At 48.3% G+C, this 21,739-nt stretch overlaps 7 protein-coding genes across 7 annotated transcripts; 4 read left to right on the plus strand and 3 right to left on the minus strand.

Annotated features, from left to right (window-relative positions):
- Positions 1-284: 284 nt before the first annotated feature.
- BGZ61DRAFT_456285 (uncharacterized protein) lies at positions 285-1,888 on the plus strand. The gene is made up of 3 exons (XM_046246494.1): positions 285-786; positions 841-1,467; positions 1,521-1,888. The coding sequence occupies exons 1-3, from the start codon at positions 317-319 to the stop codon at positions 1,690-1,692; spliced, it is 1,269 nt and encodes a 422-aa protein (XP_046101707.1). The 5' UTR covers positions 285-316; the 3' UTR covers positions 1,693-1,888.
- A 5,175-nt stretch (positions 1,889-7,063) lies between these two features.
- BGZ61DRAFT_535198 (uncharacterized protein) lies at positions 7,064-10,310 on the minus strand (the record flags this gene model as incomplete). Its single annotated transcript, XM_046254246.1, has 4 exons — positions 7,064-7,812; positions 7,882-7,952; positions 9,026-9,613; positions 9,757-10,310. 4 exons carry the CDS (start codon positions 10,308-10,310, stop codon positions 7,064-7,066), a joined length of 1,962 nt encoding a protein of 653 aa, XP_046101708.1.
- Positions 10,311-11,592: 1,282 nt separating this feature from the next.
- BGZ61DRAFT_425117 (uncharacterized protein) lies at positions 11,593-12,220 on the minus strand (the record flags this gene model as incomplete). The annotated part of the gene is made up of 1 exon (XM_046243634.1): positions 11,593-12,220. The coding sequence occupies exon 1, from the start codon at positions 12,166-12,168 to the stop codon at positions 11,593-11,595; it is 576 nt and encodes a 191-aa protein (XP_046101709.1). The 5' UTR covers positions 12,169-12,220.
- Positions 12,221-12,607: 387 nt separating this feature from the next.
- On the plus strand, positions 12,608-14,140 carry BGZ61DRAFT_496115 (putative 2-hydroxyhepta-2,4-diene-1,7-dioate isomerase; the record flags this gene model as incomplete). Its single annotated transcript, XM_046250976.1, has 5 exons — positions 12,608-12,694; positions 12,762-13,109; positions 13,168-13,681; positions 13,734-13,885; positions 13,940-14,140. The coding sequence occupies 5 exons, from the start codon at positions 12,608-12,610 to the stop codon at positions 14,138-14,140; spliced, it is 1,302 nt and encodes a 433-aa protein (XP_046101710.1).
- Positions 14,141-14,597: 457 nt separating this feature from the next.
- BGZ61DRAFT_520014 (major facilitator superfamily domain-containing protein) lies at positions 14,598-17,009 on the minus strand. The gene is made up of 3 exons (XM_046252427.1): positions 16,360-17,009; positions 16,067-16,300; positions 14,598-15,908 (listed from the first exon to the last, which is right to left on the minus strand). Exons 1-3 carry the CDS (start codon positions 16,630-16,632, stop codon positions 14,793-14,795), a joined length of 1,623 nt encoding a protein of 540 aa, XP_046101711.1. The 5' UTR covers positions 16,633-17,009; the 3' UTR covers positions 14,598-14,792.
- Positions 17,010-17,881: 872 nt separating this feature from the next.
- On the plus strand, positions 17,882-19,658 carry BGZ61DRAFT_496117 (uncharacterized protein; the record flags this gene model as incomplete). Its single annotated transcript, XM_046250977.1, has 4 exons — positions 17,882-18,116; positions 18,188-18,515; positions 18,566-19,109; positions 19,158-19,658. 4 exons carry the CDS (start codon positions 17,882-17,884, stop codon positions 19,656-19,658), a joined length of 1,608 nt encoding a protein of 535 aa, XP_046101712.1.
- Positions 19,659-20,592: 934 nt separating this feature from the next.
- On the plus strand, positions 20,593-21,536 carry BGZ61DRAFT_480817 (uncharacterized protein; the record flags this gene model as incomplete). The annotated part of the gene is made up of 3 exons (XM_046249242.1): positions 20,593-20,736; positions 20,768-20,916; positions 20,975-21,536. The coding sequence occupies 3 exons, from the start codon at positions 20,593-20,595 to the stop codon at positions 21,534-21,536; spliced, it is 855 nt and encodes a 284-aa protein (XP_046101713.1).
- Between the last annotated feature and the right edge of the window lie 203 nt (positions 21,537-21,739).

Below are 21,739 nucleotides of genomic sequence, written 5' to 3' on the forward strand. Positions count from 1 at the left end.
AGAGGCGTACATCTGTGGCAACTAGGAGTGGAAAGCCGAGAGGAGTAACAGCTGAAAGCTTAAACCTTGAATATAAAGGGGTGGACTGTAGGAGTGGTCTGAGTGACAGGGTTGAGAGTTTGGGGGCCAGAATTAGTTACTGCACGGCACTTTAATGGTCACAGGGGTAAGTTAAGGCCTAAATTTAGCGCCGACGGAGGGTGGCAATGGGGGCTGAGCACTTCAGGCAGCATTGAAAAAGGGCGGCTTCCTCCACCAACAATACAACCAACATAGAGTACCATCCATAGCACACGGAACACCTCAGCCCACGAAAATGACTGACACATCTCCAGGTCCCCAGCTCCAGTGCGCCTTCATTATGCGCCTCTCTCGCGAAGTACGCGACGCTGTATACCTCGAGCTGTGGCGTTCCTGTGGCCTACGCCAACACATCGTCTGGCACGACGACAAGGGCGACAGAACCAAGTCCCATTTCTGCCGCTGGCAATGCACCACGCCATTCCAGGTCGAGGACAAGCTCCAAGAAGCCGTCGATGCCTCAAGAATCCAGCTCGGGGTCCCTCTGGGGGATAAATTCAGTAACAGAACCTATGCCCTGCGGCTTTATTCTCCCTGGAAGAACCACTGGGCATGTGGCGAACGTGTCACAGACGTGCATGGCTACGACTACGCTATTAATCTCAGCACTTCTCGAAAGCCCTGCTGGAGTAGCCGTGATCTGGATTCAGAGGGCTCGTCGACGTGGAGTCCGTATCTCAGCATGCTGCTGTCGTGCAAGATCATGTAAGAGCAGAACCAGCAGCTCATTCCGCCTGCACGCTGACTTCCATGCTGTAGATCCTCAGAATGCCTCAAGTCAATCTATGAGGCGACCACCTTCATATTCACCGATACGACTGCTCTGAACATGTTTGTTGGCTTCTGCAAATTACCACCGGTCATGCAGAACTGGCCCAAGATGGGGATTCCGCCGCCAGCCTTTCGCACTCATGGCAAACACTTGGAGCTATCGTTGGAGCCAGTGTTCCCCATGCTGCTGGCCTGCTTAAACCCTAGATTGACACCACTGCCAGAGGAGCGTCACAATTCTCTGGATTTCCATGGGCTGCGCCTTGACCGCTTGGAAAGTCTCACGACTCTTGACATCTGGGTAGCCGCCCGCTGCACGGCCTTCCTGATTGACGAGCAAGCAAAAAACATGGACCAGAGCCCATACAATATCACTCAGTTGGATATTGAGTCGCTTAGAAAGGTCTTGTCGCACTTGGAAAGAGTAGGCAATGTCACTCTGAGCATGCCTCTGGCCCAATGTGCTGAGCCTGAAGATGGCCACATCGATGATGCTACGCTGCCCTCAAGCCTTCGTATATGGCGACGAGGGGCTGGAGATCGTTTTCATCCAGCTCTTTACCCACTCATTGACAAAGAGAGATTTGATAGTAACATCTATTCGAGCAAAGACAGGTATGTCAGAGCAGAATGTCAATGTTGCCATTGGTGCTGATATATACTACTAGGGTGATACGGCTGGCTTATAATCCAGCAAACGTTGAGCATGTTCACTATTCTCACCTTGTGCCCTCTTCTCTCATACACGAGAGACAACAGCCCAAGCCAACTAGTGGGCGAATAGCTCGACTCATGGAATCTATCCGGTCTAAAGGGAAACGGTTGAGGAGAGATGGCTGAGGACGCAATAGCAGACAAAGATCATAGAAGAAACACTAGTCGGGCCTGGCCAATTGCTCTGGACAAGAAAACTGAGGAGGAGTTAGATTGTGAAGGCGAGATATGTTAGGAACACTCGGAATATAGTGGGCTCATTCAACCTCTTGTTATAGTCATTATTCTCAATGATTGTCTTTCCGCAAACGGGGAGGTAGGCACAAGATCAGAGAACACATTGTTCCACACATCATTCAATGATTAGTACGATGATAAAAGGGATAAACAAGATGAACCCCTACTTTGGGTGGCGAGGCAGTGCCAAAGCTACGTATCGGCGAAGATCCTGCAGACATTCGTATTGTCTGTAGGTATCCATGCCCTGAGAATAGCGTCGCTAGTCTAGAAATGCCGACGAGGAGCTTGAAGGGAATACGGAGACCTTTCGCACGCGAGGAAAGTTCGATTTGCTAAAGAGCAATTTCTCATTGAATGATGTTATAGGTTAAAGTCAAAATAGATGGTGTAAGAATGCTTTGCTTTACGACCAACACAAACCATATACAGTTAAAGACTATCAAACAGAAAATCTCCCACTACAACATGATTTCGGCGACCCCTTCCCCCGTGCTGGTGGAGGTGTTCCTTGGCTCTATTTTAGCCAAAATCATTGCTCAAATTCTCCAGTCTCTGTAACAACAGCCTTGTAGTTGTTTCTCAAGTCAAAAATCAGGGCCAGGAGAGCCATGAGTTCCGGGTTGTCGATGAGCTTCCTTTCAATATTCTCTACGACGATTACGCGCTTGGGAAAGATGGGTGCAAGAAGGTCGAAGAACGGGCAGTATGTTACTAACATTGACGATTTACGTGCCTCGGGGCTATTTCGATTTTTCTTATTTATGTGTCTAGGGTTTTTCACCCGACTAGACAGAAGTCTAGCACGGTTTTCCCTAAGGAACTAGGAGGTGTAGTGCATGATCTTATTATAGGTTCAATCAGGGTAATAATAAATAAATAAAAATATTCATGTGTCTGCACGGGGAGGACGGCTGTGGCCCACGCTGCAATGTCCAGCAATATCGCAGCTTGAAAGTCCTAACTAATCGATTATGGAGAGGTTGTCCCACCCCGACCTTTGGACTCTGGATATAGCGCAGGCGGGAAGCGCTAACCCTACTACTTTCGGGGGATCCGTCAGCCTATAGTTAGGCGCCTCAGCCACGCTGTGGAGTCAGACTAGCGCATTGAAGGGTACACGACAAAAAGCTCACTACCCGTTGGCCCAATACATATCCCAGTGGTAACGGCCAAGCACTTGGATAAAGCTGGAGCCTATGCCGAGCAACCCTTCATGACCGGTACCCGAAGTTTCCATCCCACAGTAACTACCACACCTACGCCAAATGGACTGGGACATTGGTCATGGTTGCTTCGTTCCCAGACTGCAACTTCGGATCAACCTCCGCCGACTCCTGATCGCAGGTGGCCAAAAAAAACACACCCATCTCCACGTCATGTTACTCCACTGCATACGGTGGGCGATAGGGGGCACTGTTGCAAAACCCCGGGTCGTTTCCTTTTGGGTTTAGGTGCTTAACTCCTTAGTTATCTGAATACTTTGGATCGAGATGGAATATATACCGCGGACTAGCAGCGGGCTCGTGCGGTAGCTCTCGGTCAGTATATTGCATGCTTACTATATCCGTTGAAAAATAGTGGATATATTGCTACCACATAAATACTCACAATAATACTATATCCAGATGATGGTTATTACAATCTGAGTTGACTGTTACTCTAATATCCTTTGCTATTTTCGCAATCAAAATACACCTATTCCAGAATTCGCAAATGCTTAGCTGCCCATTTATCTTCTCCATGCGATAAGGAGCAGCTTGGTAAGCCCACAAGGGGTCACCGCAGTAATCCCGCTCCTGGTCCGCAGCGGACTAGCGCAGAAACCTCCTGCTTAAATGAGCCTAGCGACTTCATCCATCATAGGGAAGGGCGATATTATTTGTTCTTATTAAATTAAAACCTCAGAGGAACCCAGAGCCCCCCCTTCTTCCCTTTCCGACTTTCACCTCCTCTTTTTATTCAAAATGGGCCCTCTAAAGATCCCCCCCGAACATATCTATTGCGTCTAAGCCGGAAAGAAATACCATAAACTCTTCACCACTATGTATATTATCACGAATTATTATAGCCGTTGCAGCTTAGCCAACCCCTTTCGGCCCCAGTATCAAGCCAGGTCCAAAACTCCGGCACTTCCGGGCCTATATGATAAAGTGGTAGGTTAAGGACTTACCGCCACGGCCAGTCAGTCTAGCAAGCTAGCTGCTGCAGGACAGACTGAAACCCGTACTATTTATCAGCATTAGATATACAGCTTAACTGCTCCTTAATAAAATATCTGCTCCCGGTATAGTAAATACACAAGTATATATACCTCCTCCTAATATACCAGGCAATCCCCAGTTTATAACAGTTATACCAGCGGCCAGTCGGGCTATATAGAATTTAAAAGCCAGTATCAGAAAGCCTATGAGGCAGCGAATGGAATACCAGTAGGTATATATAAGTCTCCTGCTTATAAGCTTGGAGATTAGGTACTTTAACGGGCTTGCAGTAGAGGTTCCGGAGATGGTACTGCCTCTAAAAGATACAGTAATCAAGTTTTCCTCGGCAGATTTACTAACTTAGCCCTTATTTACTACGATTTTATTCGACTATCTCCGTTCACTCCCGCCTATAATCGATCTTATAAATAGAAACTTCTGGAACCTTTCTTATATTTTAAGTTTCTCTGGTAAGAAGATTGTTACTATTTCTAATACTGATAAGTATATAACTCTATTAAGTATACTTATCTCAGGGCAATTTAATAATAACCAAGCAGGATAGTTAAAGGTACTAGTTATTCTTATATCTATAGATATAGTTAATAAGTAGAAGCTAGTTATACTACTTAGGCTAGATAAATATTCTATATCAATTAAGAAAAAAAAAGAAATAGAAAGTTAAGTAAGAAGATATAAGTCCTGCTTTATAGTATAAGAAGTATATTAAGCAGGAGGAATATATTAAGAAGGAGATTAATACCAGCAGTATAAACTAGATTAAGCAGGAGGTATATATTAAGATAAGGCTAGATGTAATGAGGTCAACGAAGAGGTACGAAGTAGCCAGGCGAGAGTAAGGTAGTAGTCAATTGAGACAGAGACTAAAGCTTGCCTTGCTTCAGTCTCTGGTCGGCAGGCCGAGATTATATAGATACTACGGCGAAACCCTGAGGGCTGGCCCCAGGCTCGTTGAGGTAGGCCGCGCGGTTGGGTTTTGCAGAGGGCCGCGTGTCTAGGTTAGCATTCTAGTGTACCAAGGCAAGGCAGGGCTAACCCCTCCTTGTACCGGATATGGGTGTGTGACAGGGTGTCGGCCGTGAGGCTCGGTATCCTTGTTACACTAGAAGAGCCTATTTTAACTGCCTCTTACTAGAGCCTAATAGATAATAAGCTTAAAGGTATTATTAAGAAGATTATTATATATAAAAATATAGTAAATCTCTATAAAGAAAAAGATTTATTTTATAATCTAATATTTAATAATATTCCTAGTAATAAGAAAAATAGAGGTATAGTAGAAAATAGAGATAAAATAGATAAAAATAATAGTAAGGAAATTTTAATCCTGGAGTTTATAAAAAACCAAGTTACTCTATTATAGAGTTTAATATTAATATTACTAGGTAACTTAGTTACTAATAACTTTTAGCCTAAAAGTAAAGTACTTCTTAAGTTCTCTATGCATGCGTCAGCACTTCCTCCGCCGAGGCAAATCAGCTGCAAACCCAACTGTCAGCCGCTTGAAATCAGCCCAGCTTCCGCCGGGACAGAGCGAGGGATAGTAGCTAGGTATTGGGCTGAGCATTGGCTCGCCTGTGATATTGATAAGTCAAATGCGTGTTCACAAACAATCCCGATTATTTACAAAGCTAACAACTACATATTTGGTATACTCGCTAGATCTGGTTGGACTTCTAGTACGTACTATCAATTTGCGCAATATCGATCCTTTAGTCGCAGCCCGTTTCCTTTACGTTACTACCAGTCCAACACCACCTCTCCGATTGCTGCTTGATGACTTTATATAGATAGCTCCTGCGATTGGAGTGGTCTGATATTTAGAGAGATAGAAGTTTAATTTACCATCGCCTGGTATGACCCCCAGTTTATCGAAGAAGAGGTCGTTGTGGTAAGTTGTCAAGGCATTGAAACCGTCGGCCCGCTTCTACATGATACCAAGGTCGTCAGTCTCTTTTCAACCCTTCTGACACCAGATGATAGTTAGAAATTTTGCGAGAATAAGCGCGTCATTAATATGGGCTATCAATGTTTCTTTTTGATCTGACGCTCCATGCCTAAAGGCTATTTCCAAGGCAAAATAATTGAGGTTGGCGATTTTTATACATTTGTGCTTTTAGTTCTTCAGCACCAATACGTCTATAAAAAAAGGACACAAAGTCTGCAATAGCAAGTGTACTGGCGTCTTCGATAACATAGGTCCAGAGGATCTTGTTGACAGGTGAATCAGCCGTATGTATCAGCTAATGCTGCACCTCTTGATGTGAGGTCCTCAGGGCAAGGTCGAACCACGTTAAGTACCGGCAAAGGAGATCATGTACGCGCGGTACATCTTTCACGGTCATGGGACGTATTCCTTCAAGCCTGGGTGCTGCTGGGAGGGACAGTCTCTGTATTTCCGCGTCCTGGGTCGAATCGGGAGGTAAACTCTGAAAGCCAACTTCGTACAATTGAAGCCATTCGATTGCTCGGTGGTAATAGCAGCTTGTTGCGACCAGTTTGGGAAGAAAAACATCGCCATGGCCAAATTGCTACTCGGAGGCGGGGCAGTCGAGATTACTGGCCAAAACGGAGGCACACCTCTGCATAGTGCTGCATCTGATTGCCAAACCGATATGATCTGTCTGCTGAAGGAATATGGGGCTGATGTTTTGGAAAGGGATTGCCATGGCTTGATAGTATGGGACTAGGCAAACAATGGCAGGCGTTACGATGTTTTGGACCTGCTTGCTGCTGGTCGTTGTGGTAGCGTTGGGTAGAAAATGCTTGAATTGTGGATAAAACTGTGTTGTTTTGACCTTGTGCCAGAAACTTGCTCACCTTGAGGGAGCAGACGGAAGTTAGATTAGTTGCTGCTGAGTCTCAGGTTCTAGGTAATTGTGTAAGATAGAGGCCCTCGATTCTGTAGGACGTGCGTTTGGCAGGGGCTTTTTCCTATTGAGCTGATGCTAGCTAACCAACTGGATAGACTCTCCAACGTGGGCACTCCTCAGTAACTGCTTTATAAATCAAGTCTATAGTAAACCAATTTAACCCTACACAGCTTGCAAGTTTAAGTCTATGGCAGTGGCTCCACTATAATCACCACTGCCCATGTATAGAATGTACCCCAGGCCACCTGCATCCGCAACATAGAATTGTGTGTAAGTGCCAACGTCAGTCTGAGAACAGGTATAGTGAGGGCCAAAGATTTCGCTCTGAACTAAGGTACATTGACCAGTTGGCGCAGTGCACACAAGCTTGAGATCAGCAGTTTGATGACAAGTGACATATGATTTGGAAAAGGTATCATCGGTGCAGGTCGTAACAGCGAAAAGTCCATCGATGGTGTCTGGTCCTCGGTTGGCCCAATTCGAGTTGTAGATTATGCACATCTTTGTGCCGCTGGTAGTTTCGGTAACAGTGTTGGTCTCGTCGTCGTAGGCCCAGGTAAGAGTCTGTTGAAAGCGTATGGTGGGCTCGAAAAGCATCCAGGCCCCAGCTCCTGCTTGAGCTTGAAGTGGGTCGTTGGCCACAGGAGCACTGCCAACAATATTGAATCGAGGAATAGGCGTGAAGGTTGCGACTTCTGAGGTAGTCGAGGATGCTGATGTAGCAGAGGTTTCCGAAGTAGCAGACGTTTCTGATGTGGTGGATGATTCTGATACGGTAGTTGATTCAGACGTGACAGAGGATTCCGATACAGTCGAGAATTCCGATGTGGAGGAGAACGATGCGGTAGAGGAGGATGAATCAGCAGATACAGGTGTTGAGGGCAAGATGACCGACACCGAAGATGATGAGCCTGTATAGATAAGGTTAGAAAGACAGACCAAAAGTCTCCTGGACAAAGCTTTAAATGTTGAGGACTCACTGGAAGGATGACATAGACCCGCAGCTGCAAAATCAATGGCTAAGAGGCCAGCCGCGACAGAGAGGGGGGTTCTGCAACGCATCGTGAGATAAATCGCGAGAAGTAATCGGACTGGAGTTAAGAGAATAAAGATAAAGCGATGTACTGTACACAGCGTCCAAACGGCTCAATGCGACCTTTAAATCTTCAATTGAAAAAAATGGGTATCGTGGGAGACTAGAACTAACAGAATTAGCGTAGACACTACCGTCAATAGTTATCAATGGTTTCAACACTACTCGTATATTATTATTAAAAGAACAAAGCCTGTCCAATGCCAGGCTGGTATTCCCTTGACCCACACATGTAAGTGGGTTAGAGCTGTCACTTGTACGGAGGTTGACGCTGGAAATATTGTTAGCTCGCCCTGCCCAGGGTATGAATCCAAAATGACACAGTCGGCTTTGCCGGCTAGGCCTTTGAGCCGCATCGTTAATGCTGCTTTCCCCCCCCTTTCTCTTCTCATTGTTATCATCATCATCAGAGCCAACGCGGCGCGGCCATGAGTTATCCCCTCAATTGAGGTCTCGAATTTGCGATGTTCAAACACTTAGTTATCCTGAGGCACAAATAAAGAAGCTACATCCAAAAATCCCTCTCGGCACAATGAAAACAACACCACGTCGAGAAGCCTAACGCATTGTCAAATAAAGTCAGCCAGGGTCAGGGCGACCAGGAGTGATTACGGAGGAGATTCCCAATATGATTTACGATACGGTCAAGCATATGAACCCTACTCCTGATACAGTACGTGCAACAATGGCCTGTCATTACCTGGCATTTTTTTGGGAGGAAGATTTGCGCCGGAAAAGTTTTCAGAACATTCTTCTGGTGATTATGGATACGGATTGGAAAGGGACGTCGCGCACAGTTCTTCAAATACACTAGAAGGTCCTGAAAGTCTCAATGCATTGCAGTATAAATTGTCTTGTGATTCATCATGTTACATTCTTTCTTCGCGGGCCACTCGGCTTCCGCATCGAAATTCTGGTCAAATAATGCAAAACTCTCGTACCGTATTGTCATTGACGCACGCAATCGTGTGATTTAGACCTCGCATATATCCCTAAATGGCTCTCACTAAAACCCCAGGTTTCTCTCATACATTTCCCAGCGTGTTCCAATAGGTTGAATCAACGTGTAGCTCTTAGAAGTGATATTCATATCCTGTACGCCATTGATCAAGTACAAAGGAGTCATATCATCGTCAAAGAATATCTTTGGTCTCTCACGCCTGTTCAAGGTCTGGAAAGTACCATCGGTGAAGTTGACTGTTGAGTTGAAAGCTTCTTGCAACTTAAAGTGCCACGGACCGGTTATTGATCGCGCATACATATGCGCTCCAACACGAGAGTACTTTATACCGCTCTCTACAATGTCAATCATCCAGTGGTTAAGCGCGTGCCAATTTCCGCGCTTGTCGCGCCATAGGAACGGGTCCTCGGTCCAATAGGGCTGATAATCAGATGTATTCCATGGTGGAGTGCTGATAAGTTCATAATCTCCATCATATCGATCAGCAATGCGGATCTTAAGGTCCTCGGAGGCAAGAATGATTTCAGAGGAGCGATCCCATGGACTCCATAGTGGCCAAGGTGCTGGATTTGTTCCATTGACAAGAACTTCGAATGGGCTCCATGGCCCTCGAATGTCATCGGCAGCAGAGACGGAAATATTATTCGGCCAATTGTCCCTTGAAGATTGTTAGTCGACGTTTAATTAAACTAACCTAATAACATGTTTTCAAGCATATTTTAAGTCAAAGATATGCCTGTTTGGCCAAACAGTTCTGTTGAAGGCTACGTCTCAACTGGGAAGCCTGGGCAAAGAACTTACTTCGACACCGACTTGCAAGAGGATAGGGTAGCCTCTGGGGCATCAACTCCTATCGTGTAGAGAAGATACTTTTGGTCGGCAGGACTCCAAACAACGTATGGGTTGTGACGAAAGCTCCCTGTAAGGTTCTGTGCGTAATGATAAGGACCCTGAGGTCCTGTTCGCGACTCGGCGCGTATGACGAAGCTGTGCGGTCGCCAACCGCTCAGGCCGCAGCCATTAGCAAATTGGGAGATGACAAGATGAAAGAGTTTTTGTTCGTTCCGATCTTGGATTATTGTACCACCCCAAGACGAGTTGCCATAGGCGCGATAATAAGACGGGTTTGTGATATTGGTGTAATTGTAACCAGTCCATCTGGTCGCCGGAGCGAGATCAAGCCTGCCACAGTCGTCTCCCCACCAACCATGGTCACATTTACAGAAGCGTTTCGATCCAGACTTCGTGCAGACGCCGTTGAGGCTACAGTTATCGTCGGTATCGCATGACAGGACGAGCAAAGAGAAATTGAGAAGGGCTAAGAAAGCGAGCCATATCACGCCGACCCTTGTCATTGTTGAATTCTACTTGCAAGGGATACTTTTCATATGCCGAAGCGAGGATAGGAGAAAATAGAAGGGCTGCTCTTCGTAGAATTAGTGAATATATTCGCCATGTTTATTCCTTCTGCAGTCAGGCGTCATTATGTACTAAAAATATTACAATCGAGCCACGGGACGTTTCACCCCGAACCCTGTCAGGATCACGCCATGAACGTTTGTGGTTGGGTAGGATCATCACTCTTTTCGTCCATGGATCCTTATTTCAGCGTTTTCCGAATTCTTCCCCTCTTCCCCCGCACCATGTGCCAAGTCCCCGCAAGTTGGATGGCCAATTAGGCTAATTAGTATATGTTATCTCCGCCCTTTGTCTTCAAGCCTTACGGATACCCCGTGGTGGTGATAGCCTTCGAAATAATGGAATACCCGACAGCAAAGTTGCGAACTACCTGACGATTGATATGACTATTAGTCCCTTCATGATCATGTTGGAGGTTGGTCTCGTGAAGTTCCGTCACGGAAACAGGAATGTGCTCAATCTTGGTGAAATCGCCCTTTGTACTTTGCAAATGAAGCCCGACACATGTGACTTGGTCAATTGCCTGGGCGAATGATTGTACCTCACAATATCAGGGCCGTGATTTGTGGAAATTAGGAGTTCGGAATTCACCTTACTAATTGTCCAACAGAACGCCGCAGTCACCAGGCGCCAGATTTAACCCATTATAACATTTCCTTACAAGAAACACTCAAACATGGTCGCCCATCAATCGACTATTCTAGCCTTACCTCGTTTCCGCTCTCACCACTGACTCTGCCTCCTCTTCACCCTGCGACGAACTCTTACTCTCCTTTCACTCATGCTCTTCGATCCCTCACTCCGTTCTCCCAATCACCGATCCGTTCTATACGGTCGCCCAAACACATTCCCTCTAGCTGACTCCCAACAGTGATCTCCTATCTGGTTCGACTTACTGCAATCAACCTTTGCCAAACTCATTGACCCTGCTTCTGCATCTCCGTTTTTCCTTGTCACGCGCCCTCTGAACTACCACCCATCCTCCCAATTCTCTCTCCCACCCTGTACTTGACAGTATATTCCACACTCCGCCAGCCTGGCAAGTGGCAAGTGATGCCCTTCTTAACAAATATGCTACTGAACAGTGATACACCTCGATTCATACTACACCTCAAGTCTAAGAACCGGCCCAGCTATTCTATGGATTATAGTACACTCGTTTATTGACAATGCGGCTAACCTTTTGAATGTAATCTTGAAGTCTATACACTATGCCATTTAAATTGAAGCAGATACCCCTCGCATATCCCCAAGTTTCTCCGTAATCGCCTGACCATCTACTACTAATGATGCATCCAGCAAGACGTATAGCATTCTCGCCCAGGACTCAGTATAGTTGACCCACTGATGCATGGTGCCTCGCTGGACTAAAATGTCTCCAGGCTTAAGAAGTCGTTTTTCGCCCGAATCCAAGAGGCATTCCATCTCGCCAATAAGGACTATCGCATAGTCACAGCTCACAGTGCGATGCATTGGGGAGCTGGCCTTGGGCGGGTAGTCGACGTATCGCACGACGCTGCCCCCCTTCTTGACAAGGCCGCTTTGTTTGCGTTTATTGTAGTTTGACGTCATTTCGGTGAGATCTTGGTCGTTTGTCAGGCGTACTGGGACCGACGAAGTGGTGTAACCGAGGCCGAAGCCAGCAGGCTCATTTTCGGGGCCGACAGGCCAGAACTCCACAGGTCCCGGGAGCCGTTTTGAGTAAACCGACTGGCCCTCCGAGTTATTTGTCGTGACAAACCGATTTGGCTTGGGCAGAGGGTTGGTGAATTGAGTGCGTTCTGGTGCTGTCATTGCGGCAGTCGATGGGAATTGATAGGCAAATTGGGATTGTGAGAACTTGAATTATGCAGAATGGAGTATGGAGAATGTTTCAAGTGAATCGCACAGGAATGAGTGGACTAGCTTTGTAGTTTTGCATTGCTAGCTGATTAACTCCTGCTGGGTGCCTTGGACCGAACTGGCTCGCCCCGACTGGGTCGGGCCGAACCAGATCAACCACGACCGGGTCGCTCAGCTTCGGACTTTACTACCTAGACCAGGGTAATATAATAGCCTTTAAACGATCGCGATAGCTCGGGGCTAACGGGGCGGCATCAGGCGAAGGACGGTCCGACTGGCATTCGTTATAATGAAATGAGTAAGTGCTTTAATCGCTAATCAGGGTGTTCACCGGTTCCTCCTACAAGCAGGCGGTTATCTAAAGCGCACAAATATCTTAAGGCTCGTAAGTATGGGTCCCTGGCCAATTGAAATACCGCAGGGGAGTCCATTTACGCGGGACAACATACCCTTTGGGGTATTTAGTACGCTGCAACAGGTACGCCTATTGACTCTCAACTTGTTACTGTACGTCCATCAGGAACTAATTCTTCCATCTCATACAGCCCCGTAGGCGCGTTGGAGTCGCCATCGGTGAAGTCATCCTTGACCTCTCTATTCTTGAGCGATCAGGTCGCCTTGACGGCTGCCTGCCCAATGGTCAGAGTAGCCATGATTCTGGTTCTATATTCGGACAGGACAGCCTCAACAAATTTGCCAGCTTTCCCGCGCTGGCTCGTCGGCATTTACGCGAGACCATTATCGAATGGCTTGGATATCCAGACTCGCCGCTGTTCCAGGATACTTCCAGTGATGGGCAGGTCGTTGTCCCCATGAAGGACGCGCAAATGCACCTACCCTTCAGAATAGGCGGGTTCACCGACTTTATGTGCGCTGATGTTCACGTCGAGAACGCATGTAGCTTCCCGGTCAGACTTGTGGGCCAAGGAAATGTAACTGACTCGATAATAGTGCAGCAGGCTTGCTGGGGCAACGAAGCCTCCAGGTCATTATGCGATGCCACTGGGCTATAATAGTCGAGCATCGTCTGTCATTATTGGTGGCGAGCCTATTCACCGCCCGCGAGCAATCATCCCTACTGGGGAAGCGAACACGTACACATTCGCCCCTAGTCGCCGGATGGATTATGAAGCAGAAATTGGCGTTTTCATCTCTGAGGCTGTTCCTCGAGGCCAGACTATTACAGCTGACCAAGCGGAGGATCACATTTTTGGCTTTGTGATACTCAACGACTGGTCGGCAAGAGATGTGCAATTTGCCGAGATGACGCCCCTTGGGCCGTTCAACGGCAAGGCTTTTGCCACCAGTATATCGCCTTGGGTGGTTACTCTGGATGCCCTGCGAAACGCCCGGTGTACATCCTCGGCAGTTGATCTGACTACAGGAGGCTCTACTCAAGCTTTGCACCTACGCCATGAAGACTCCAAATCCACCTGGAATATGCAAATAGAGGTTTCTGTGTACCGTGAGTCTGTAGGACAACTTAGAAACCAAGATCAACTGCTGACAGCTGCTAGGATCGAGATCTGGAGGCAAACCAATACTGACATCAACGTCAAATCTGCGTGATCTTCGCTGGTCACCTGGCCAAATGCTCGCGCATCTCGCATCATCTGGCTGCGGATTGTGCACGGGTGACCTCATTGGGACAGGAACAATATCATCCCCCGTATTTTGTCTCGCCTCCCTCTTTACAAATTCCACGTTCACTAAGTATTTCTAGGGCGACGCCAACGACCTTCGTACCCTGGGCTGTCTGTTTGAGTTGACTGAAGGCGGAAAAATTGCCATACAAGGGAGTGAGGGAGAACAGCTAACCTGGTTGGAGGATGGAGACGAAGTATCAATGACGGTGAAGGCGGGTGACGATGGAATTGGACTAGGAACCCTGCGAAGTCGACTTGTAGGCCCTCGGTCGGCCTGACGACTCGATGAGCTGGCTCCTGGGCCGTGTATATAGGACAATGAGTTTGGTGATGTTCGTTCGAAAGTCGTTGAGGCCCAAACTCGAAAATTGAAGAGATTGTAAATGTTACCGACATTTAACTGCTGTTGAAAGTGACTTGCCTCTGGAAACATGGGTCAAATAGGCAGAATGAGCAGAGAATAATGCCCATGCGTATCCTCAGCACCATACTACGTAGGAGGGGCCAGGTACGCCATACCTGAACTGAAATTTTATGTCGCATGCACTCTATTCAGGCGGAATTGCGCCAACAGCCAGTGAAGGTTTGAAGTTTATAATTACAACGTGTCCTCAAGCAGAGAGGGAAAGTCTTAGCATTCAATACGATGATGAGTTTGTAGGTAGGGGAGACAAGGGCTACTTGTGTGGCCAAATGTAAGCTTCAAGGACCGTTTGGCCAGTGTTGCTGGACCATCGCTGAGAGAAGAGTAGACCAGAGTAGTCGCGAAAAAAATCCTTGCAGTTCATCAGGCTGAGGTGGAATCAATTTGATGGTATGGATAATACGCGTGAAGCTAATCCTAATAAAATATGCCTGATAAGGAAAAAAACAGTCCAGACTGGTTCCAACATGAAATTGACATTCTGAACAATATTCCGAATTGCAAAATCACTTCAACCAGCGTAGTGACGCCATGGCCTTCCGAATCCTCCTGTTGAAAAAGTAAAGTGGAAACAAAAAGCATGCAAGGAGTAAGAGAATTCCACCCATCATGACGTGGGTCTCGAAAAACCCAATGTCGGCTATCCATCCATGGAGCGAGTCACCGAAGCCAAAAGCCACTGCATTCCTCCCTCCACATGCCAAGACAATAGCTGGACCGGACATTGTTGGGAGAAGTTCTCCAAGCCACATACCAGTCATGGCAGAAATGGCACAAAACCCACAGTAGAACAAGGCAAATGCAGCGTGAATCCCAACCCAGCTGTACTTCTCCGGATGCGCACCAACGACGCCATACAGAGTCAGGCCGGCAAATACCAAAATGCTCGGGAGGATAAAGTTGGGTAGGATGTGCTCAGGCTCGCGGATGCCCTTGTTACGGCGCGTAAAGTAACCGCTGATGGGTTCCGCGAAGGAGCCGATCAAGAGAGCAGCCAGTGACCCGATGGCGGAGCCGACCTGCACCGTACCGACACTTGAAGGAGAGAAGTGCCACGGCGCCATCTCAAGCTGCTGGCTGTATGTAAGACTGAGGACGACGATTCCGCCAAACAATATACTGTTGAGGGCCAAGACCCATAGCGTGCCGGGAATGATGAGGCAGAGGAAAATCTCCCTGTAGGCGCGGACAAAGCGGCCAAACGGCCCTGGCCGCTGAAGATGGATGGGAGCAAACTGGCGGCGGTAAGACTTTTCAGCAGTCACTTGCGGATCGCCATTACTGCCGTCATCAATAACGAAACCGGCGGCCGTTGCGTCCTCTGCAGTGTAAAAAACCCGATGTGTTCCGTACGTGTCCGTGGCGTGGATTTGGCCTCTGAACGACGTGGCACGGCGGTGGAATAGCGTCTCCGGAAGGCAGAAAGTAACGAGGATAAGTGAGAGAGCGACGAACGCGGTCCAGAACCAATATGACACGCGCCAGTCCCCATCAGCATGGTCGACGATGAAGGGCACAGCTACCAGAAGCAAGGATGAGCCGACAGCTGTGGATGTCCAGTAAACCACGAGACGGGCGCCACGTCGGTGGAGGAAGGAAATATCCAATACAATGATTGGTAGCTAGAGATTACTCGGTCAGCTTCTGCCGTTATTACCACACAATACAAGCACGCTGAGATTGATGGACCGATTGATGGATTAAATGAAGCCCGAGAGAAGAGTTTCAAGGCAGAAGATTAAGTCTGCCTCTGAGATTAAAAAAAGAATGAGTCACTCACTAGACAGTCTGCAACGCCAGCCGTCAATCCTTGTAGACATCGGGCTCCAAGGTGAGATTCAAACGAGGTGGACTTGGCTGCCCAGATGACGGCGCCGAGAAGAATGGTGTTGCTCAAGAGCAATGCCCCACGACGTCCCAAAGCCATGGATAGCGGGACGAACAAGAAATTACCGAGACCCATGCAGAGCGACGGATAGCTCGCAAGGTCAGCGATACGAGCAGGATCGAAGGTCTTTGTGTGCAGGTCAGTAGCTGCTAGTGAAGGTTAGGGACTGGCAGAGAAGAGCTTACGCCGTGTGTTTGAGCCATGTACTCGGGGATAAGTTTTCCAAAGAACAGAGGCGTGCTCTGAACAAGGCCAAATGCAGCTATGCCGTAGATGGTGACTGCCGCGAGGATCAGGCGATGGCGCCAGACGGTGAAATTGAGCGGGTCATTGGGGTCCGACGATGGGATTGGGAGTTTGCGCAAGTGGCCATCTTCGTCGTAGAGCAGCGTGTCGAGGTTGTCCTCAACCAAGACGGCGTCGCCCAAAGACTCGCTCTTCTTTTCCACGTCTGCCATTTTGGGTTGGTGGTGCGTGGATGCGTTGGCTTTAGTACGTTTGGGGATTAGGCCGAGACTCCCGAGAGCTCTTCTCTTTCAAGCGGTGAGAGAAGGAGAGGTGTACTGTTTAGTGGAGAGAGAGAATAGGAGATAGGTGATGATGGACTGCGCATCTATATACCGGCCGAGATGCTAAACTTCAACACAAAGAGAGGCGTGTGAGGAAGCTAAGATTGCGGGGAGAGCCAGAACTGGCTTGAATGCTCTGCCGACAGATCTCGATGCCAACTACCCCATGGGGAAAGACGACAAGCATGTCAAGGTGACCTCAGCCCCTATCTGCATCACGGTGTTTGGAGTATGTAGCAGACACCATCTTTCTCAGCGAGCCAAGCATCGCCAGGGGAAATTGAAATTGCCATGATCCCCGAGATGGTCGGCCCGACCCCTGCTCCGCCGACGATGCAGTCGGCCCGACCTCTTCACCATCTCCGTGACAATTTCTCCTCGCATCTGACAAGACCCCGAACATTTCCTCTTCCCACATCGCATTCGCTGGACCGAACGCCGAACAAGCGCCCAACGGCCATGAACCGAGGCACTCCATCCGTTGCGTGCCTGCGATGCCGCAAGCAAAAGGTTCGGCCAAGCCCCTCCTCGGCTCCATCCTGGCCTCCTCGCTGATATCCACTCAAGCTCAGATGCACTCGCGAGCATCCAATCTGCCGCCGCTGTGAGCGCGCAAAGGGCGAGTGCGTCTATCCTTCTCCTCCCGACCGCAGGAGACTGGCGCTAGAGCGCGCTCTGGAACGGACAGGTTCCGTACCTAGATCCAACCTCTCGCCATCCCGCGAGCATATGCCACAAACCCTCGAGACCTCAGCTCAAACTTCCTCCTACACCCGCCATGTGGGTGAAAGCGCTATCATTCACTCTCAGAGCGCCAACGTGCCGCCTTCGGGTGGACTGGATCCAGCGCTCGACAGTAATCTTGCCACACGCACTCGTCCTTCGCCGCGACCCACACAATCAGCACTTGACTCGTCGGTGAACTCGGGGCAAGGAGTGAGCCTCTCCAGTGAAGTTGCTCTATTTCTCACCGAGATATATTTCGAGAGGCACTACGAGGCTGAGTTTCTATTCTGCAAGCAGCGCTTCATTCGAGACTACATCGGAGGAACGCTTCCGAGCTATGTCTCCTTGGCCGTATTTGCTTTCGCATCCTTGTAGGGCTCTTGCTGATCTTGGACTGCATCACCCCACTAATATGCATCTTAGATTCCTCGCCCATGTCCCTGGTGGATTGACGCAAGGAGAAATTGGCGTTGCTGAAATTACCCGAGCAGATTGGTCTGTCATAGGGGGACGATGGGCTGAGCAAGCCAGCCAGGGCGCCTTGATGCACGCCGACAAGCCATGCATTCAGCACGTTCAAGCCTGTCAAACCTTGGCTTTGTTCTGGTTTGCCAGATCTGAAACCATTCGGACGAATATGCACACAGGTAGTTTGCCCGTCGCCACTATCGCGATGCTAAATTACCAAGCTGACACATACTGTCGCTGTTCACCGCAGGCATTGCTCATCGAACTTGCCGATTGTTGCAATTCGGTCGAATGAACCAGCACGAGCTGGAAAACAGCAGCCTCGATCGACACCTCAAACTCGGGTGCTTTTGGGCCTGCTGGCTTACCAAGTGTGCGAGCCACCAAAACGCTCGTTTCCAGACGAATTGCTGGGCCGACGTAGCTGGCTGTCCCTTACCAGTCGACAACGCCGAGGATTCTTCGCTTCGCCTCACTCATTATCTAGACCAGGGTGGTTCAATCCTCGAGATCGGAGGTACTAGCCGTGGTCTCAAATTAGGCTTCAATGCAACCCTGGTCGTCACTCAGGGACTCTGGTAGGTCGTCCAACCCAGCGTCCAGATACAATGAAACTCACCCGAGACAGGTGGGAAGTACAGCAGTTCGTTCCATCCCTTCAACAGGGCAACCGCAGCCCGTCCAACTGGGGTTCCGAATTGTTATTGCTGGACCAGAAACTAGAAAGCCTCTACGACCAGATGAATGCATCGCTCAAGTATGATCAGAGCCGTGCCGGCACCAGAAACAACCCTAGATACCTGGGCCGGTTGTTCTCCTTAAATTACCTTTACCACCTCTGTGTCTCCTACTTGCACTCTTCATTGGTACCGGTTCTTTCCTGCAGTATGCGGACACCAAATGTTTCACGCAGCATGCTGCGACTCGCTGCTGAGCAAGCACTCAAACACTCTACTATCATGACGAACATGACGGAACACTTTCTAACACAACGAACGGCAATTTCCAAGTTGTGGCCTATCGTTGGATATGGCGCGTATGTGTGCGCGGCCATCCAATTGCGCTATTTCCTTGCCTTGGGCATTCTGACCGAAGAGCGACTTGAGCGCACCAGGGTACACCTCAAGATCGTTGACGAGCTAAGAAAGTACTGGAAGACTCTACAGCCACTTGTATGATTTCCTAATCGCTCTTTATGACTCTCCCCTAACTCGTGGTAGCATGCCGATATGGAACAACAGTTTTCTCAAGCTCAGACTATCGCATCGAAGCGGGAAACCGGCGATGTCAGAAATCACAACTCTGATGACGAAGTTGTGTGTCTTACCAACACACTCAATGCGCCACTATCCCCTAATTATATTTCCACATATGTGAGCGACGATAGCAAAGGACAATTGCAGGATCAAGACATTCCGTTAGAACCTGCAGCTGTGAACCCCACGGACATTCCCGACCCTTTAGAAACTGCACCTGCTTCTGAGGTCCAGCTTACCCCCGCTCGCTTCCAAATGCCAGATTTCTCTAGTGCTGCAGAAGTATCAATGATTAGTAACGATTGCGTTGGGTCTGAGCCTGCAGAGGGGGCCTTCAAAGCCAGCGTTTCAACAGAGAGAGAAGACAGCATATGGTGGAGCCAAGATCCAGATTCATTAGGTGAGGTATTTAGTCATGGCTTTTGCTTTTTGAACGAACTTGGGTTTGAAATGGATACGTATTAAGTACCTATGCATTTGGTTTGACCAGTTTCGCCTTGTGGAATCTTGAATGCAAATCTCTATTGTACCGAATAATATAAGGGAAATACAAGCAGAGTCCCTTCTGTTGAGAGAAAGAGTCTCCAAGTCTCAATACCTACATGGTAAGAACCTACCATGCATTGAAGTCTACCACCGCCTTGGAGAGGTGCTGCGCAGATATCATGCTTCTACCACTACGTGTCGCTTGTTAAATTACAAACAGGATACATTTATCTCCTAACGAGTTGGTAAAGGTAGAATTTAAAAGGAACTGGAGGCCAGAAAGGGACTAGGTGCAAATTCTAAGGACCCCGGGCAAGTATGCAGTGCCGTGCATAGAATCTCCAAGCTCTTATTTCATACGTGATATGCTGCCGAAACCAAAACACAAGGTAGGAAGTGTATATAGTGGTACCATTTAGATTAGTTTCGCCAGGACACTGTCTATTTCGACAAGAGAACCACCAACGAGCTAATGAGCTTTCTAGCCGCTGACGCAGCCGACATTGCCGGGTTCAGCAATACCACTCTGGGCACAATTTCAACATACTATGTTCTAGACCCCAGAGGCTTTCTATCGCAGCGGGTGGTTAAGAGTCTAGATCCCGGCGGCTCACTTCGGCCACTAGAGTTAGTAGAAGCAGACCATATCAGGAATGGTTTCCCAAGCCACAACTGGAGCGGCACGTTGTTATTGGTAAAGTCGCTAGCTAGGGCTGGCACCTCGGCATCTATGGCTTCGCCTTCCAACCCGTTTCAGCTATAGTGAATTATGGGATTCGGATACCGGCAACTCAGCTGAAAATAATATGGGACATATCCGCCATATTTAAGATCCAACTTTCCCCCTGGCATCAGTGCCTCTCCCCTACGTTCAATAGCTCTAGTACCTCCCTGATTGTGCATTCGAACTGCCATGGCAAAACCTCTCATCACGTCAGCCCCCAAGGGAGCAGACCGGGTTTTCGACAACCGTGATCTGGAGCCTAATTCCTATTGCGCCCTTTGGTCGGGTGAATTGGGAAGCAGTAAGACCACCTTCGCTGCCAGGAACAATATGGTACCGTTTTAATAGGCTGATAGCATGGCAGTACATCTGCTCCGAGGGTCCCTGCGCCATCGCGACACAGTTTACACCAGCAGTTGCATTTTGTGACGGTATTCCTACAACTGCTATATATGGCTACGGCAGCTGGCCCGTGGCGTCCGGACAAACCTGTGGCCCCTCCACAAGGTGCTGGTGAGTCGAGAGGATAATTGCGTGAATGTAGGTAGCATTGATTCTGATAGAAATGTAGTCCGAGCCCATATACTACAACCAGGCAGTACATCTATGATGGAGGGAGCACTGTCCTATACGATTGTGACACTGAACCATCAACTTTGGCAGTTTCAACAGTTCTGGGCACACTGAGTCTATCTCTCTCTGTTTACGACGGGCCAGTGGATACTTCTGTGATGACGTCGATCTTGACAAAAATATCATCCTCATACTCGTCCTCGTCCCTTCAGCCATCATCTACACAGTCATCACTCTCAGTTACTACACAGTCATCACTCTCAGTTACTACCAGCCAACACTCTAGTGGACATGGAGCCTCAACTGGCGCTATCATTGGCGGTGTGATCGGTGGCCTTTGTGTTGTTGGGCTCATTATTCTTGGGGTCATTATTATCCTGCGACGCAACCCTAAGGGGGTTATAGCAGCTGCCAACCCAAGTCCATTGTCCCCCCAGCATGATTCAGGCCCAAGAGAGACTTGGTACCCTGAATTACAGCAAGAAGGGGTCCCCAGGCCCTTGGCTGAGCTTGAGGCTCAGCAAGGTGTTATTAAGGTTGATAACTATGCTGCAAAATAGGCATCAGACCATACGTATGTCACGGTAGGCTCCGAGTTCTGAGTATTAACTGTCGACTTTATTAGTTCTGTTGAACTTTTGTTGCTTTCTGCTCTCTTAATAATGTTAATTTAGCTCGTTCTTGAGTTATTTCGTTATCACGCTCGAAGGGAAAATTTTCTCCCATGCTGCTATATTATCATATGCTGTGTGAAGTTAGGCCT

Source organism: Ilyonectria robusta (assembly GCF_021365365.1).
Source record: "Ilyonectria robusta strain PMI_751 chromosome Unknown BGZ61scaffold_16, whole genome shotgun sequence".
In the NCBI taxonomy this organism is placed as follows: Eukaryota; Fungi; Ascomycota; class Sordariomycetes; order Hypocreales; family Nectriaceae; genus Ilyonectria; species Ilyonectria robusta.